Source organism: Heloderma suspectum, chromosome 4 (assembly GCF_057233095.1).
Source record: "Heloderma suspectum isolate Gila_16-S chromosome 4, 16-S_ref, whole genome shotgun sequence".
In the NCBI taxonomy this organism is placed as follows: Eukaryota; Metazoa; Chordata; class Lepidosauria; order Squamata; family Helodermatidae; genus Heloderma; species Heloderma suspectum.
Window position 1 is genome coordinate 188,497,262 of NC_139461.1, and position 18,334 is coordinate 188,515,595.

Here is an 18,334-nt window from a genome sequence, read left to right on the forward strand (position 1 = left end):
CCTTTTACATTCTTGTAGCTGAAGACCAAAACACAGCAAAATTATAGCATCTTTAATCTGTAACATGTACTTTAAGGAATTAAAACAACATTTTATTTGCTAGTAAGTTCTTGCTAAGAGAACCTCACCGGAAATGTTTTTTAAATAATATTGATTTCTGTGAAGTTATCTAAAAAGCAACACCCTTTTTCACCAGCAGAAATAATAATTTGTCCAATACATACTGCATTTTTCCATTATTATTACTGGGGGTGGGAGGGATTGTGTTTGCGACAGCTGCTGTGTTTCAGAATCCTGCATGTGCAAGATCCATTCAAGTTCCTACGTTTCTGTCCAAATTCTATGAATGCACTAAAGTAATCCACGTCGCATTTAACTCCTCTGAGTCTGTGCTTCTGGGAAGAGAGGGGATGGGATGGCAGCTACACAGCGCACCACAAACGAAACGGTCACACGGCAGTCCAGTTTAGACATTATATCCTGGTCCAACAAATCATAGTTTGTTGCACTGGGGATGCGCTCTGTCCCTTTTCCCCTTAACACACTGGGCTTAATATAACTGTTAAACCAGTTTGTCATGACATCCAAATCAGGAAACTAGTCTGAATTTATTTATTTAAAATATGTATTAGCCACCTTTAAGGACAGAAGCCCTCCCTGAATGCTTCCTTCGAACCAGGATGGTTTAGACATTGTGGCAAATGGTGGCGAATGTGATGTTTGTAGGCTGTTGTCTTGAACATGCATTAAGGGCTCAGACAGATAAAAAAGCAGACCTACAGAAATTAACAGGATAAAGGAGACACAGCCAAGAAAGAAGCAGCTGATATATATCTGCTAGAACAAAATGGATAAAAGGAAAATGTAATTCTCCAAAGTTAATACTTATTATAGCAAGCCAGGGACTAGAGTCACCCTTGGAAGAACAGGTGAAGATTCTTATTACAGAGTTCCTGAATTCACCTGTGGAAATTTTTTTCAACATGAATGGTGTTGGGGAACTGTCTTTATATGGAAGAAATTATTATAAATAGCTTTGTGCAATTACATTTCTGCTTGTCAATTATATTTTTTAATCAGCAGATCCATATAGAGCATTTGCTCTCCCTTTTTTCTGGGGGTCCCCTCTGACATATTATGATTCTATATACTAATAACAAATGCAGGGTTGGATCCAGGATCTGCCTTCCGCAAGAGGAAGGGCTCCACTCATGGAAGGTCCGTCCACCTGATTTTGGGGGATCCACCCACCCCTGTACACTACAGCTCACCCCTTTCAGCAGGGCCTCCTGACTCTTTGTGTAGCATTTTCAGAAAGGCTGTCTTGGGGAGGAGGGGGCGGGGAAGTCCACTTCCATCAGTGCAGTTTATCCAGAGTAAATCAGGATCCAACTCTCATTCCCCAGGCACTATCCATATGTATCTAAAACAGCCCCATCTGTGCACAAGGAGGTGGTATCAGGAGGCCTGGGGGAACCCCAAGGTTTGCAAAAGTACCAAAACAAGCTTTAAACATTACAAGGGAGGGGACCCCAAAACAACCTTATGAGGACTGAGCGTATTTAGTGGCCACAGAATGCTGCCTTGCTTGCAGGGGAAATAGAAAACTGAGGTGAAGGGGATAGAACGGAGTATCCTGGAAAATGAATATGGTTTGAACCCTGAACAGGAGCACACCACACAGCAATATTCTGTTGTAGGCTTCATTTGTCATTAGTTAATCTAGAGCACTGCCTATATGATAATAGGGCATATGCAATTTGTGCAGAATAATCTGAGCCACTCAACAGAGATTTTGAGGCCACCTGTGTTGTAGTATTTACCTGTATTTAATGTGCATGCAGATGTGCTGAATAACAAATATTTAAGTATACTGCTTTTCTGGACAGGCAGCAGTCTCTTTGGAGTTTGAACACGTAATTGCAGTTACGTGTTCAAACCCAGGAAAGGCAATCCAGGTACTAAAATGTTTCCCACATACAGTTTTGCTGCACTACATGTGTAGAAAACTGCACCCAGCAACCCAGTAGCACAAGACTATTCCACTGCTCTAGCCCATAGGGAACCTCATGCACTAGGCACCATTTATTTATATCTTAGCAGTATGCACTGTGTTGTCTTTGCTGCATTTGCCTGAATCTCCATCCCCACTGCCTCCGAACTGGTACAGTGCACAACTACCTGCAAAGGAATGAGCTATAGCAAAGCATCTAAAACAGGCACCAAAGTTTATAGCCTATTAATATCTAATAACCCTTACAACTTAATAAAGTTACTTTTTTCAGAGTATGATTTATACTATTTATTCAAGAATTCCAAAAGTCAATTATGAACATCCTTAACTAAAATGCCATCTGCTGTATCATATATATCTATAAACTTACGTTTTAAAGCAAGGGTCTCCAGACATTAGCTGCATGCTAATCAAGACCTGTAAGTCAGGAAGAATGAATAAAAACAAAATCAGAATAAAGTCCCAAAAATTATGAACAAAGGAACTCTCATGTCTGACACCATATCTCAGTGGCTTACCTCACAGCGTTGCTGTGAGGATAAATGACATAATTAACAGCAAAATGCTTTTCAATCTAAAACCACTTATGGAAATGAATAGTGACATTCTGATAACTGCATATTCTCTGCCTTTAATATATATCTATAAAAGATCATGATATAGAAGCTATTTCAGATGGAAAGGGATTGGAACAAGCAAATATTACACCTCCATAACAAAACCTAGTGCAAATTTATTTGGCACAGTTTAGCAGTGAAGAAGAGGAAAGGATTTTTAACATCTTCTCTACTTATTATATCAACAAGCCACTGATGGCAAAACTGGGAATTTCTGCCTAGTAGCAAGCAAACTAAAGAGCTACCTTGAACATTAATTTCTTCTCTAATTGCATTTATCTGATTGGCATGGTTGCGTTTATATAAAACTCCTTTAATAATTTTCTCTGGTGGATTTATACTGTACTGTACTTGAACAACTATTTCCAAATGTCTACCTCAGCACCATATTATAGCAGCCTAGTTACTCGAGCTGTCGCTAGCAGTTCTATCAATGTTTAGAAAAAAGGTACAACCATGTTAAAATGGATGTTATGCTTTATTTTCCCATTCAACATTTAACAGAAACACTCTACTAAAAAAATAGAAAAGGGGGGAAAAACATGCAATTACTTTGAGAATTGAATTGTCCTGCCTTGTGTTTTTGGTATCATAACCTTCCAGTAAACAACGACGAGTGGTATTTCCTGATCCAGCAAACTCTGCCAGGTTGAGGTCTGCAAAACCCAGCTATTGAAAAGAGATTAAAGTTAGCAGTCACAGAATAATCAAGCGATGTTAGCAGTTTAGGCTTCGGAGGGAGCAATCCTATGGCTGCTAGACAGCGGCTAGACAGCCATAGGATATCTGGTTTTCCAGGAACCGACCTCAAAGCCCGCGCTCCAAGGTCAGTTCCCGGAGAACTGACTTCCCTGCATTTCTGCACTGCGTTGGAGGCAGCACGGAACAACCACATCCTCCGCACCCACAAGAGGAGTGCAGAGCGGCTGAAAAGGGGCGTGGCTGGGGGCGTTCCAGGGCGGGGAGAGTGTAACTGCCTGTATGACACATCCTATGTGTTGTACAGCAGTCTCCTTCCTCACTCCCTGCTCCCGCGGCTAGACAGCCACAGTCGGCTGTTTAGCCGAAAAAGCAGGGCAGGAGAAGCGCGGAGAGAACGATCCCCTCTGTGCTTCTCCTGCCCTGCATTGGATAGGCAGTTGCCTCCGAGTTCAGATGCGGCCGCTTATCTAGATAGGATTGCTCCCTTAGTATTTTAACTTAAAGCAAATTGAAAAGTTTCTCACAAGAATACTAGAAAAACCTTTGTTTGAGATATAAAAAGCAGGGCACAGTCTAACAGGTGGCATACTGAAATAATACAGCTAAGTTTTCTTGGTGCTATGTAACAAATCTCTCTAAAATAATTGTAGCATGTAGTACCTTTTAATGATAGCAACCATAAATCTGAATAAATTTCTAAACTAAAATCATATAGGGATAAGGGGGAAAGGAGGGAAAGTATTTTATTGATATGATTATGTTTTTACCTTTGCATAGGCCTTCCCACCCTTTAATTCCTAAAACAAAACAAAAAATATGGTTTCATAATTACTACTTTTCTGATGAAAAGTAATGCCTTTTGGATGCATATTGATAATGCCTAGGAGTTATCAATATGCATCCAAAATATCAGCTTTATAAGTAAACACATAGCATACAAAATGTATATTTTTTCCATAGCAAGTGTAGACAACTTGTGGCCCTGCAGATGTTTTGGCCTACAATGCACATCATCCCTACTACTGGCTATGCTGGCTAGGGCTGATGAGGAGTTGCAGGCCAAAACATCTGAAGTGCCACAAGTTGCCCACTCCTGCCATACAGTAAGCACCACTACTGATTTTTAGTAAATTATCTTTATTGCTGAAAGTTATAAGCCATCACAATTTTATTAAAATAGAATAAAATACAAATAGGACAATAAGCTAAAATGGAATATCATAAAATAATAAGAGAAAATATGGTAAAAGTGGTAAACAGAAATACAAGAGTAAGCAGAGTATAAAAATGCAAGAACACATTGACATGGCTCAAAAGCTCCCCAACGAGATACTAGGCCGACCCACATAATGGAGAATGAAATACATATGGGCCCCACATTGGGATGCATTATGGGTGGTTTTGGTGCCTAGCTTTTAACTTACTTGCAGACAGGGCAAATTTTGCAACTAGAGCAGTAATATATACATTATCATCAGCCAACAAAACACAAATTTGATCAAGCCGAGGTCGATTGGATAAAGAGTGGGGAATGTATTCAAGGAATTTTTGTCTAGGAAAGGTATATAGAGGGCATCGTAGTACGTAATATTGAATGTCCTCCACTTCCCCTGCGTCACAGATGCAGAGTCTTTGGTGCACAGGATTATTATTAAATCTTCCTTCTAAATAGGTTGGGGGCATACACTGAAAGCGCAGAGCTGTAAATGCTCTTCTGAGTGGTGCCAGAGTAAGGTTAGTAAAATTTTGCTCCAGCATGAAAGACGTTTTATATACTGGGTACCAAGAAGAGTATACCACTTGAGAAATTAGATGTAGGTCCCATCGTTTATAATCAAGGTGGATTTTTTCTTTAACGAGTTGTTTAACTCTATTAAAGGCATAGTTTGGTGGGGTTCCCATATTAATCCCATACGAACAGAGAATCGTACTGACTGAATTTGCCCAAGAACCTTGGGCCAAAGATTGCTGTTGTTCTAGGAAACATTTTTTTGGGAGATGGGTATCACTCGTACTAACCAGCTTCAGCCAGTACAGGGCTAGAGCAACATGCGTACCAGTTTGTAGAGAGTAGCCTTGTTTCAGCCCTTAAAAAAGGAGCTGGTGTGCCTTTAGAGACAACCAACAGAGATTTTAAGAAGGAGTTCTGCACAACCTCCAGAAGGAAGACATTACTGTAGCCCAAGAACTCTTAACCATACACTAATTGTGGAACAATCTTCTTCTGGAATACCTCAACTGTAGGAGCAACTAAGCCCTTGAAATCTGGAGAACCGCAGTAAGGACTGGGTAGATTTCAACTTAACTGCATGCAGGTGTAGCTTCCAAGATAGTTTTGAGTTAAAACCCAGATATTTAAAGTAACATTGTTGTTCAATGGGTTTGTTGTCCAGTCTCCAGCTGTGGGGTTTTCCCTTCTTTCCAAAGACCATGACTTTTGTTTTAGAATGGTTGACTGTTAACTGCTCTTCTGTGCAAATTTTTGAGCAAGACACTCAACTTGCTCAAAAGTCTCCACATCCCACATCCCCACTTCCCAAGCAGAGACCATAACAATGTCATCAGCATATAAAAGAACTAAGAGTTTGACATCCTGAATGGAAACTGGAAAGTATTTAAACCTCTCAGATCTTCAACAATATCACTGATATAAAAATTGAATAAAAAAGGGGCTAGTAAACAAGTAAACATCCCTGCCTGTCTCCCCTATTAGTATGGATATTATCAGTTAACAATCCATTTGCCCCAAGTCTGACCCTAAGGAAAGTACTGGTGTGCAGTAACTGAATTAAAAAGAGCAGCCTTCTATCAATACATTGATGTATAGTGGATTTGCCCTTCATAAACCCTGCTTGTTCTTCAGCAATAATGGCGTTTTCAGTAGCCCAGGACTCCAACTTACCCAATAGACATTTTGAATATAATTTAGACACAATACTCTAATAGGTCTAAAATTCTTCAGGTCTGCCTTGGAACCTTTTTTATGAATAGGGGCAACTATGCTTACACCCCATCTCTGAGGGATTTTCCCATGCTGGTTAATATAAGTAAACAATGTAGCAAGGACTGGAGACCACCAGCCAGGGTTTGATCTGAATAATTCTCTGGGGAGCGTATCCTCTCCAGCGGCTTTTTTAACCGATAAAGAATTAATCAGGGTGTTTATTTCATCAGGGGTTACTGGTTCTCATTCGGGACAGCAAGCAAGCACAAATATGGCCATGGTATAGGGAGGGTTCAGAATGGTCCCAGAGGACTGGCTAAAATGGGAAGCAAAATGAGTGTTTCCTTACTCGAACTCACTAGTACTGATTTTTAAGAAAGTACTAGTGAGTTCCCAGAGTCAAGAAAACACACATTTTGAGCCTCTCTAATATCAGTGATGTTATCAAAGGGAGTTAAAACAGATAGTTACTTAAGAACATAAGAAGAGCCATGCTGGTTAAGACCAAGGGCCCATCTAGTCCAGCAGTCTGTTCACACAACGGCCAACCAGCTGCCCATGGGACACCCACAAGCAGGACATGAGTGCAACAGCACCCTCCTGCCCAAGTTCCCCAGCAACTGGTGTACACAGGCATAGTGCCTATGATTCTGGAGGTGGCATATATCAGGACTAGTAGCCATTGATAGCCTTGTCCAATCCCCATTTAACACCATCCAAATTGATGGCCATCATTAGATTCTGTGGTAGCAAATTCCAGAGTTTAACTATGCGCTGTGTGAAGAAGTACTTCCTTTTATCCACCCTGAATCTCCCATCAATCAGCTTCATGGGATGACCCTGGGTTCTAGTATTATGAGAAAGGGAGAAAAATGTCTCCTTATCCACTTTCTCCACACCATGCATCATTTTGTACACCTCTATCATGTCACATTTATCCCCCCAACAACCCTGTGAGGTAGGTTAGGCTAGGAGTCTGTCACTGGCCAAAGTCATCCAGTGATCTTCTCCTCATCCTCACCTTCAAGGAAATACATACCAAATGCTTGGTTTTATGCCATGTTTCACATTTATCCTCACAGCAGTTTATCCTCACAACTACCCTGTGAGGTAGGTTAGGCTGAAAGGCTGTGACTAGCCCAAAACCAAACGTTTGGTATAAATGTTCTTGGAGGTGAGAAAGAGAAGGGGGACAAGGTGGAGGAAGTGGAAGAGAAGTTCACTGGATAACTGTGGCCAGTCATAGACTCCCAACCTATCCTAACTCACAGGGTTGTTGTGAAGATAAAGGGGCTACATCCCACAGAATTAAACATTTGGTGTAAATATCCCTGAAGATGAGAAAGAGGAGGAGGAATTTCCCACCAGTCAGCTTCATGGGATGACCCCGGGTTCTAGTATTATGAGAGAGGGAGAAAAATGTCTTCCTATCCACTTTCTCCACAAGTTGCATAATTTTGTTCACTTCTCTCATGTCTTCCCTTGCTTGCCTTTTCTCTAAAGTAAACAGTCCCAGATGTTATAACCTTTCCTCATAGGAGAGCTGCTCCAGCCCCCTGATCATTTCAGTTGCCCTTTTCTGCACTTTTTCCAACTCTACAATACCCGTTTTAGGTGCAGTGACCAGAGCTGTACACAGTATTCCAAGTGTGGTCACACCACAGATTTGTATAAGGGGAGTATGGTATTGGCAGTTTTATTTTCAATTCCTTTCCTAATTATGCCCAACATGGAATTTGCCTTTTTCATAGCTGCCACACACTGAGTTAACATTTTCATCGAGCTGTCCACCACAACCCCAAGATCTCTTTCTTCGTCACTGACCACTAGCTCAGATCCCATCAGCTTATACTTGAAGTTGGGATGTTTTGACGCAATGTGCATCACTTTACACTTGCTTACACTGTACCACAATTGGCATTTTGATGTCCATTCTCCCAGTTTGGAGAGTTCCTTTTCGAGTTCCTTGCAATCCTGTTTTGTTTTAACCACCCTAAATAATTTAGTGTTGTCAGCAAACTTGGCCACTTCACTGCTCACTCCTAATTCCAGATCATTTATGAATAAGTTGAAAAGCACTGGTCCCATACAGATCCCTGTGGGATCCCACTGTTTACATCCCTCCACTGGGAGAATTTACCATTTATTCCTACTCTGCTTTCTGTTCTTTAACCAGTTACTGATCCATAAGAGATCAGCCCCATGCCACATCCCATGTTATTCTTGAAATTTCCTTGATCCTCAGGAGCTGTTTTTAAGGAGGAGCAGGGAAAATTAAGTGTCAGGAAAACCCTGTAATCCAAATGGAATTCCATTGTTCAGTGACAAAAGCAGTTTTAATATTTTAATGCATCTTAAAAATATTGAAAACTCAATTTCTAAATACATGCATCTACATTGTTGACTTATTTTGGAGAACTACATTTGCTAATAAAATCATATTGATATCCTTAATTATTTTTTATTCCTGCCCCTCCTCCTGGAAATGCATCAAAACCTGAGCATCTTATGGAAGGTTTATCACTCCCCCAGCCTAGTTTTCATTATTGTTAAAGTAATGTTGTTAAAGGACATGCACAGAGCCTTCAACATAAGGCAGTCTAAGAACCCAGACTATTAATATTGTTCAAAGCTATCAGCGTGTGAAATATATTTTAAAGCAATCAATAAGAGGTTATTCAATATTTAGGACAGAATTATATTTGCAGAGAATTCTGTTAATTATAAGTTTGGTGAAATGAGTAGAAATATATACCTTATCACTCAGTGGTGTGTGGCTCACACAACACGATAAACCCACCATGGCTGATCAGCCATAGTCGGTTGTTATGTCGTGTGAAGCCAGCTCCGTTTCTGCATGGTGGCTCATTTTTCATGAACAAGCCACCCGAAGAACCTATGGCTTGTTGTTGGGTCGTTCATACCCATGGTGACTTCTTGTGAATCTGGCAGGGTGACTTCATCATGGGTTGTCAGGAACAGCTAGAGTGCTGCCTGGCAAAAGCCATGAAAACCTCTGCCACTCCTTGGGATCTTGCTATTACCACTGCCATCCTCCCTCATCCTTTCTCAGTGCCCTCTGCCCCGCGCTCCTAAAAGTCGAGAAGAAAGTGTCCCAAACTCATTTGCAAATTTTTAATTTTTTTTCAGTCCTGTGCAGGTTTGCAGGAGGGAATGTCTGCTGCTAGGAAACTTACATAATTGCCCCTGCAGTTTTACGACTGCCTTGAAATTTTCGCAGTCTGTCCCTCCATTTCGCTGCTTTGCCATGTCATTTGCATATGTTTAGCGATCCTGCTCTATAACTCTGCTCACTGCTCTGTGACAGCTAGCAACAGAGACCAGTAGAGGGAAGCAACAAGCATGAAGGGGTGTGGGAGGAGCCAAAAGCAGCTTATGGCTATAGGAGAGAAGGAGCTTTTGGGGCAAGTGTTCTTACTTCAGTTGAACATAAAGCAGCCTTTAAAAGAAGTGTTCACTAGCAAGGGAAGCACTGAAGTGGGGGGATGAAATTGGCAAGGACATTGACAAGAGGGGATATCAGTATGCATGGCTAAATAGAAAAGGTTGCAAATGCATTACTCCATTTTTAAGGGCTCAGAAAATTAATTCCATTTGCCAACTGCCAAAAGGGTGCTGATGTAGGGACTGAGGAAATGAGGAATTCTGCCACAAAGGCACCTGCTGGGAACCGGCAGGAGGACTGAGGAGAGAAACAAGCCACAGCAAGCCACAGAGCACCTGGTCATCTGTCAGGTTAGTGAGCGAACAATCAACCCCATAGCGGCTTATTCTCAGGGTGGCTTAGCGCAATGTGCAAACCCACCCAATGGAAGGTATACATTACAAGTTCTTTAAAGGCACATTGTAACAGTATAAACTACAATGCAAATATCAGAAGATATACGTTTTTACCTTCCGTACAGACACTCTGCAGATGCAGGGATCCAAAATCCCTGTAGTGGCACTTGCACTCATTTTACACATAAATAGGAATCTCTTTTTCCAATGAACACAATTTGCCTGCACCACTTCCCTGAAAATAAAAATAAATACAAAACTAAGCATCAGCAAGACAAATCAGAAACATTCAGAAAAACCAAGAACAATTAAGATAAATTAAAACAAAACCAGGCAGGGCTCAAGTCACCTCTCACTCCTACATTAATTAATATCTTTGTTTAAATGTTAATAGACCTTTGAGATTATTTTCTACTGATAAAGTGTGCCCAGTATTGTTTTTGTGGCATTCCCATTTATTACAGCAAGGACTGTGCAGGTGCATATTCAGAAGCATGTGCTTCGATACTTTGGCATGCACTTTGTAATAGGCAAATGTAGGTCTTTTCAGACATAATGCTAAAACACGGTTGCCTTTACAAGAGAATGAGCCTTGGGGTCATGTACTTGTTCCTCTACTCACACATGGCCATTAGTAACTTCTGATCCCAATCTTCAGAAAAGCTTTTGTTCTGTCTGAACAGGATTCTTGCCAGGATCAAAAGGCATGTTTTGGCCAGCATTATATCTGAAGAGTTCCAGTATCAAGAAGTAACAGCAAAAAACTGAGAGGTGCAGAGCTTATTATGCCTGCATCATACCAAAACTGCAGCCAATAATTGCTCCCTCACAAATATACTTGTATGACAAATGTTTCAGTTAGGATGCCCAGATCGTGAGAGTTCCTACCTTGGAAAACCTAGTAGGCCTGCTTTTGAACAGCTTTTTGTTGTTCTGTTACGACCGTCTTGTTTTGCCAAGCTTTGGGTTAAGTTTTTGCCTCTTATGGTGTTGTGATTTCTTTTCAGCTATCTATGAATTTTAGGTCCTGTTCTGTTGTTTTATATTGTTATGCTGCATTTTTATTTGATGGGTGAGAGCCTCTTCTGGGGACATGTGAAGTCGTATAAATACCCATGTTAGTCTCATTCTTCACACTTAAGAATGTAAAGTATGGATAACTGTAATACATGAAGACTTTGCATTTACTTCTTTTTCACATGGCTCTATTCCTCAGTTTACATATCAGGTCTTCAAATGTAGAAGATGTTTAGATTCAATTTTGCCACCAATAAAAGACCACCAAGATGAAGTTCTTAATAGTGTTCTCAAACACAATCTTAGATATATTCAGTGATGTATATACTCTTCAATTAATTGCCCCTGACATTTTGGAGCAGTAGAGAATGTCTTATCTTTTGTGATCCTCCATATCCCAAACTGAGGGCACAATCCTGTGCATGTTTACACAGAAAAAAGTCCTACAACTTCCAGCATCCCTCAGCCCACCATGCTGGTTGGGGCATGCTGGGAGTGGTAGGACTTTTTTCTGTCTAAACACACACAGGATTGCGCCCTGTGAAACTTAAATTACCCCATGTTCTTAGACTTTGGGTCCCAATGTACAGATGATACCAAGAATGCAAGAAAATATACCTATGCGGCGTTTCATGCACCCAGCAACTTGGTTAAACTAGATGCACAGGCAGAATTAGGAGATCAGGAATCTGTAGCTGCTGTACTGGCATGCTAAAACATTGTGATAGAGGAACTGGTTTAAATATGGAATACTGCATAGCTATGTTTTTCTTATAAGTTCAGCATCATGCTTAAATCACACTGTGACTTCTCTCATTATACCCTACCTGAAAAGTCCCATTAGGAAGTAAATCCTAGTTCATTAAGGGTGCAATCCTATCCAGATAGGCATCCGCCTCGGAAGTGACCACCTATCCCAGGGCAGGAGAAGCACGGAAGGGATCGTTCCTCCGTGGTTCTCCTGCCCTGCCCTGCCTAGCCACAGGAGGATGGAGTGGGGGAGGAGGCTCCCGGAACACTCCCAGACACGCCCCTTTTTGGCCGCTCCGTGCTCCTCTTGTGAGTGTGGAGGATGGGGTTTCTGCACTGCCTCCGAGGCAGCATGGAAGTCGGGGGAGGTCGGTTCTCCAAGAACCGACCTCGGAGCATGGGCTCTGAGGTCAATTCACGGAAAACAAGATATTCTATGGCCGTCTAGCTGCTGTCTAGCGGCCATAGGATTGCTCCCTAAATAATTTAATTGTCAGGTTTTCTCTAGAAACTGATAAAGTTAAACAATATATGTAATTTTAATTCTATCATTCTTTGTTTCAGTTTACACCACCCTCACCTTTTTGAAACTCTCAATAAATTATTCTGACTCAAGTTTGGTGGTAATCATGCATGAATGTATATATCCATGAAAATTCATCCACTCTGAGACCATGACCTTCCTCTAAGTAGACAGAGACCAAGAAATGAGGAACCACAGAGAAAGAGGATCTGAGAAAAGCCATGTCACTTTAAGGTGAAAAAAAAAACTATCAAAAGATGCCTGGCTTTTCTATACTGGCAGCTAGTCACTAACAAACTGATATAATGAGGCTGCTGAAATCTAGGTTATAAGAAGCCACGATTTCAGAGTCTGCAGCTAACAAATGTGACAGCCAGTATTGAGGTCGAGAAAAAAGTGGAGCTTTGTGTGTGCACAAAATGCTTTGGTGAATTCGCTTGCTCCTTAAAAAGCTCCTGAGTACGTCTTTGTTTTGTATGCCAGGAAGGCATGTATTTTGTAGGCTCTATTTGAAATTTACTTGGCAGTCTGAAAACAGGAAACTGGTGCAGTGGAAATGTCCCGATTGGATTCCACTTAATAATTTTATTTTAGAAAGACCACCTAGATAAATATTTACTCTCTTTTTTGAGGGAAGAGGTAAACTAGATAGCCGTTAGAAAAACTTGCACTACTAGCCAGTACATTTCACAGAACGGATATCTTCACGCGTTAGTGCCATAACCAATAAAGCATTACACATTATGCCTGCCATGTGAAATTAGCATTTTTCCATTTTTAAAACACTGCTGTGCATGCATATTTTATTACTTCCACACTTTTACCTGTTTGGTGCTTTATATAACAATTACAACACAGGCTCCAGTACCAGAACTTGGAAGGCATGGATTGTGATTGCTTTATTTTAGAGCAAGTATTGTTACTGCACGAAAATATGAAGGACAGGACTCATCCCCTCTACAGCCTTAGAGGGACCATTCTCGCAATCACTTCTGGCATTATATCCACTGTACATTAGCTGAGAATTATGAAATAGGATATCAGATTTTCCTCACTATCCCCTAAAAGAAAGATCTATATAAATGCACCAGGCTAAAACATTAAGAGTAAGATTTAATTGTTTGCTTCACTGAAGCACTTAAAGATCCCAATGTATTCTAGTAATGAAATCACAGCCTATATTCAATCTTACTGCAATAAATAAATCCTTGAGTTGTTCTTTTCTCTGCTTTGAGAACTAGATCAAACTAAAAAGCAGGCTATATATTCATGTTTTACAATTGGTATTTTCTAACTGCCCCCACCCACCCCCAACTGTTTGACACCCATACTGATTGGTTACCATGAAAATAAACTGATATGACAGCATACTTGGAAACCGAGTTAAAGAACATGTTGATGAAAACATTCCATTATGGGTCAACTTCCTGTGAACCTTAGAGTATAAGTTTACTATGTACAATGACTACAGTCTTTAAAGTTTGACTAATCAAAATACTTTAGAAAATAGATTCCAGTCTATGTCATAGCAGTTTCATGATCATGTTACAAAAGAGCTCTTTCAGGCTTACTTATCAGGGTTTTTTCCCTTCCTACCAACAGCTCCTCATGTTGTACTGAAAGGAGCTTCCAAAGCTGCCTGAGTCTCCAGTGGAAAGCTTCCCTCTTATTTCCAACAATTTTTAAAATGTTTTAAAAAACTAGTATAAAGGCACTGCATGTTCCTACTGTCCGCCTCTCCACCACACACACCAGAGAGAGAGAGAGATGGAGCCTTGTCTCCAACCTCACACTGAGCTTTGGAGGTGCTCAAAGCCCAACATGTCTGAGAGAGCTAGTCACTGTTGTGTTGAGCTGTGGAGGCACTAGAAGCAAGCAAGAGTAGTCTGCTGCTTTTTAAGTGTCTCCAAGGTTCAGTTTGATCTTGAAGACAGCCTCCACTGTCTTCACAGTTAGGATAAAAGAAGGGCCTTTCCCCAATGGAATGTGTGGACCCTTGTAAGTGCTGTCCTGTCCATGAGCCATACGTTGTTGTGACCTCCCAGGTAATCTGCCATCCCTGTTTTTGCAGTCCTGGGCACGCTGTAAAAATTAGGAGGTTTATCAAATGCCTGGCAGGCAAGCATGTGTACCTGATGGACAGTGTTTGGCTTGGGGGGTGAAATGTTGTGCAGGTCTGACTTACATTATTAAATAAATATTTCACCTCGTCTGTAAACTTCTGCTAGACTCCAGAATGTAAATGTATAGAGTGGAGAACAGTAACTTTATTATGAATTATGATTTATGACACATACTCCACACAAAGATGCAGACACAAGTCTGATGTATGGCACAGGTAAATTCAAGATATTTTTCCTGAACTATTCTATTTAAAAGATTTGCTTCCATGAACAAGCAATATATAGAGGAGAGAGTCACTACAAGAAGTGAACAGTGTTGCTGAACTTACTAAGCTTGCAAGTCATCTTGCCTAGTTGCCTGAAGTGAATATACATTGCCCCAGGCAAGCAGGCATAATCGAGAGGCTGCCCTTTGTTGCCTATTTTCAGTGGGCATTAGACCCTTGGGGAAAAAGTATCTTTAAGCACTAACTGGGTTTTCAGTACCCTTGTAGGAATAGCTGAAGCTTCCTGCTTTGTTTTACAAATAGAGAGGCTGCCCCACTGTTAAGTTTTACATCTAATTGAGACCTTGTAATTGTATGAGTCAGCTTCATTATCTGTGCTAGTCTAGTACTGCAGGATTATCTTGTTCATCTTAGAAATAGTTTATTTCCAGGGACTCTGTTACTATGCATGGGCATAATTCAAAGGGCTGGTTATGACCTATAAAGTCCTCCATGGTTTAGAACCAAGGGTAGAATACAACATCCTGTTCATTTCAATGGGTCTACTCCAAGTAAGACTTTAGTTGTATTCTATCCTAAATTACCTGAAGGACCACCTTCTCCCGTATGAACCTGCCCAGTGGTTGAGCTCTGTCTGGAGAAGCTCATCTCTCTGTCCTGCTAACATCTAAGGTGCGTTTGGTGAGAATTTGAGAAAGGGCCTTCTTGGTGAATGTCCCTAGACTTTGGAACTCCCTACCAAGGGAGGCATGGCTAGCCCCCTTGTTGGCTTTCTGCTGGCAGTCAAAATCTTTTTATTTAGAAAGGAATTTGGCCCATAGAGCTGTGTTGTTTTTTTTGCTGCTCTGTGTTTTAACATATATTTTAATTTAATAATGTTTTAACTGGCTATTTTCATATGATCTTATTTAATTTTTAGATGGTTTAGTGTGTGTGTGTGTGTGTGTGTGTGTGTATATATATATATATATATATATATATAATATGTTACTTTTAATTATGGATTTCACTGTTAGCTGCCTTGGGCATATTTTATGGAAAGGTGGGGGTACAACTATAATAAATATGTTTGCTTGGAGTTGAATCCAACCCTGGTCATTTGCTAGCGGAATGGAAACAGCTAACAGAATGGATTTCCCCTCCCCTCTGCAGCCTCCTGTACATGCCCCAAATCTTCTCCAGAGGGTTGGAGGACCCCCTGGAGATGTGGGATGTGCATGGGGGAGGGCTGCAGGGGGGGGAGACAGGATGTAGATACAATCATAGGGTTGGAAGGGGCCTACAAGACAGAAAGGCCTGTTGTTCCAGAGGAAGTTACAAAGCCTACTTGCATGACGTTGGATCCATCCCTTTGAAATTAAAGTCCACTGTATTCAGCAAGGTATATATCCTATACATCATTCCCTCAAGTAAGCCACTGGTACATAATGTAGCTTACTTAATTTAAAACATTTCTTTACTGCCCTTGCTCATACCAGATTTCCAGGTGGTGTACAGCATAAAACAAATAGAAAAAAACACTGCAATAGCAGATAAAACTTTAAAGCAGACAACTGCTCAATTAAATAATTAAAATCAATTAAAATGCTGGGGAAAATGAAAATGTTTTTGCCTGGCAGCTAAACTATATAAGTATTAGTGAGAATCAAACATCTTTGAGGAAGTCATTCCATAACCGTGGATGCTGCTGCCAAGAAAACCCTCTCCCTTATAGATAATCTCTGTACCTCTGATGGAGGAGGTACACAGAGAAGGACCTCAGCAGATGATTTTAAAGAACAGGCAGGTTGATATGGGAATAGGATTCCTTCAGGTATTTAGGTCCCAAGTCATTTAGGTAAACATGCTAGGATATGGTTGCATATGTCAGTTGTGGCCAAAAAGAGGATTTTTGGAGGAAAAACAAGTGCTTCTTTTAAATTAAAATGAAGCTTTTCATAAAGCGCAGTTCTATGCATGCCCACTCAAAAGTAAGCCCTGCTGAGTTCAATGAAGTTTACTATCAGAGAAGTGTATAAGAATGACGCCTCAGTCCTCTAAGACCAGAACAGCAAGTTTTATACCATTCTTTTTAAGGGTATGACAGCAAAGGAATTAGAAATGTGCAGGCGGGCTAGTAAAATACAATTTTGTTGACTGATTTGTAAGATTAGTACAGTGTCCCAAATATTAGTTAACAGTACAGTACACACTGTACTTTGAAAAGATCAATGTGCACTAATACAGCAAATGTGCATTTCATGTAATGGTGGCATAGTATTTAGCATAAAAACTTGGCATGATCCATCCGGAACTAAGCACTAATCCCATTGATATTGATGGTGAAGATGTAAGCATGTGTTTAACTCTCCAGTTGACACTAATGAAATTCAAGACTTACTGAAGGCAGGATCTAGGATGCAAAATAATTACATGCAAATTTGCACCATCAGCTCAGAGAATACTGCTTTTTTCTGGCAGAGGATTTGAGGTATTTTTAGCTTGTGGAGAACACAAATCCCCAGCAATAGGAAGTGAAGGAGCTATAATCAGTAAAAACTTCCAGAAAGTTCCATGCACGAGACGGGGATTTTATTTTATTTTTTGACAGGGCCACATGACTCTCTTGCTTGGGACCATCCTTACAGAGGGCCATGTTAATCACTCACTCCCATCTCAACACCAACTCTGCTTGCTCTCAGGATTCAATGGGCAACCAGAAAAGCCAGAGTAACGTGACATCATGGCTTGACAGTTCACCATGCGAAGTCCCAAAGCCACAGAAGAATACAGTCTATGTCCCATCAGGTCAAGTCTACATCCCTCTTTATCCACTGGAGATGCATGAGATTTCTGGGATCAACCCTGAGCCAACTCTACAGTGATCAAATTCGGACGTGGGTGTGAAAAAAGAAAGGAGGCAACTTTTTCCTGTACTTTATACATCGATTCTAGACACTTCGAGGTGGATGCCATCAGCAACGGGGCATTCCAAGTCTGTTTCACGTTTGTAAAAGAGTGGGGAGAAAAGGAATCGCTACTGGCACTGATGCCTCAGTATACATGGCGTTGAAGACCAGATCTTATACGTGTTCTGCGGGCTGTTAGAAGTCTATCCCTAGGGTTTGTGCCATTCGTAGCATCTGTTCCGAAAAGTGACCCATGTCTTCTGAAGGCGATGCTCTGTCCCTAGTACCCGCCACCTCAGCTGGTGACGAAATTGAAGAAGGAACAGAGAAGTACGATAATGAGTCTGACTGATAATCCTCCATGGAATCCTGGGAGAGTTCTGCTCAGCGTATTGTTGTTCCTTGTTCCAATTCCCCTTATTTTTTCCTTCGTTCTCAATGTGTCTTGACTTTATTATTTGATTGTAAGCCTCTGGAAAGAGCATTTGGTTTTTGATTTTTGTACAGTAGCTAGAAATGTTAGATGCTTTATAAAACAAGAATATTCTAACATGGGCCATCCCTACAACTGGCATACCATTTCCGATTATCTACGATATGCAATGAACCATCTATTTTCCAAAAGTCAAAGAAACAGACTCCCCAAAAGGGTTTATGTGAACATAAATAAATAAATAAATAAATAAATAAATTCAGTAAAAGATTAGGTTAGAGCTTGCAGTTATTTG

The 18,334-nt window shown here is 40.7% G+C and overlaps 1 protein-coding gene across 4 annotated transcripts in view; it reads right to left on the reverse strand.

The window, feature by feature from the left end:
• EEIG2 (EEIG family member 2) overlaps positions 1-18,334 on the reverse strand; it is a 40,869-nt gene that overhangs the window by 15,700 nt on the left and 6,835 nt on the right. For all 4 annotated transcript variants that reach the window (XR_014790458.1, XR_014790459.1, XM_084851593.1 and 1 more), the window contains 4 exons: positions 10,193-10,313; positions 4,101-4,130; positions 3,184-3,300; positions 2,385-2,431 (listed from right to left, as the gene is read on the reverse strand). Coding sequence is in view for 2 of the 4 variants with exons in the window: in XM_084851593.1 (XP_084707719.1) it covers positions 2,385-2,431; positions 3,184-3,300; positions 4,101-4,130; positions 10,193-10,313 (315 nt within the window). In the remaining 2 variants the exon portion in view is untranslated. The remainder of the gene's footprint in view (positions 1-2,384; positions 2,432-3,183; positions 3,301-4,100; positions 4,131-10,192; positions 10,314-18,334) is intronic.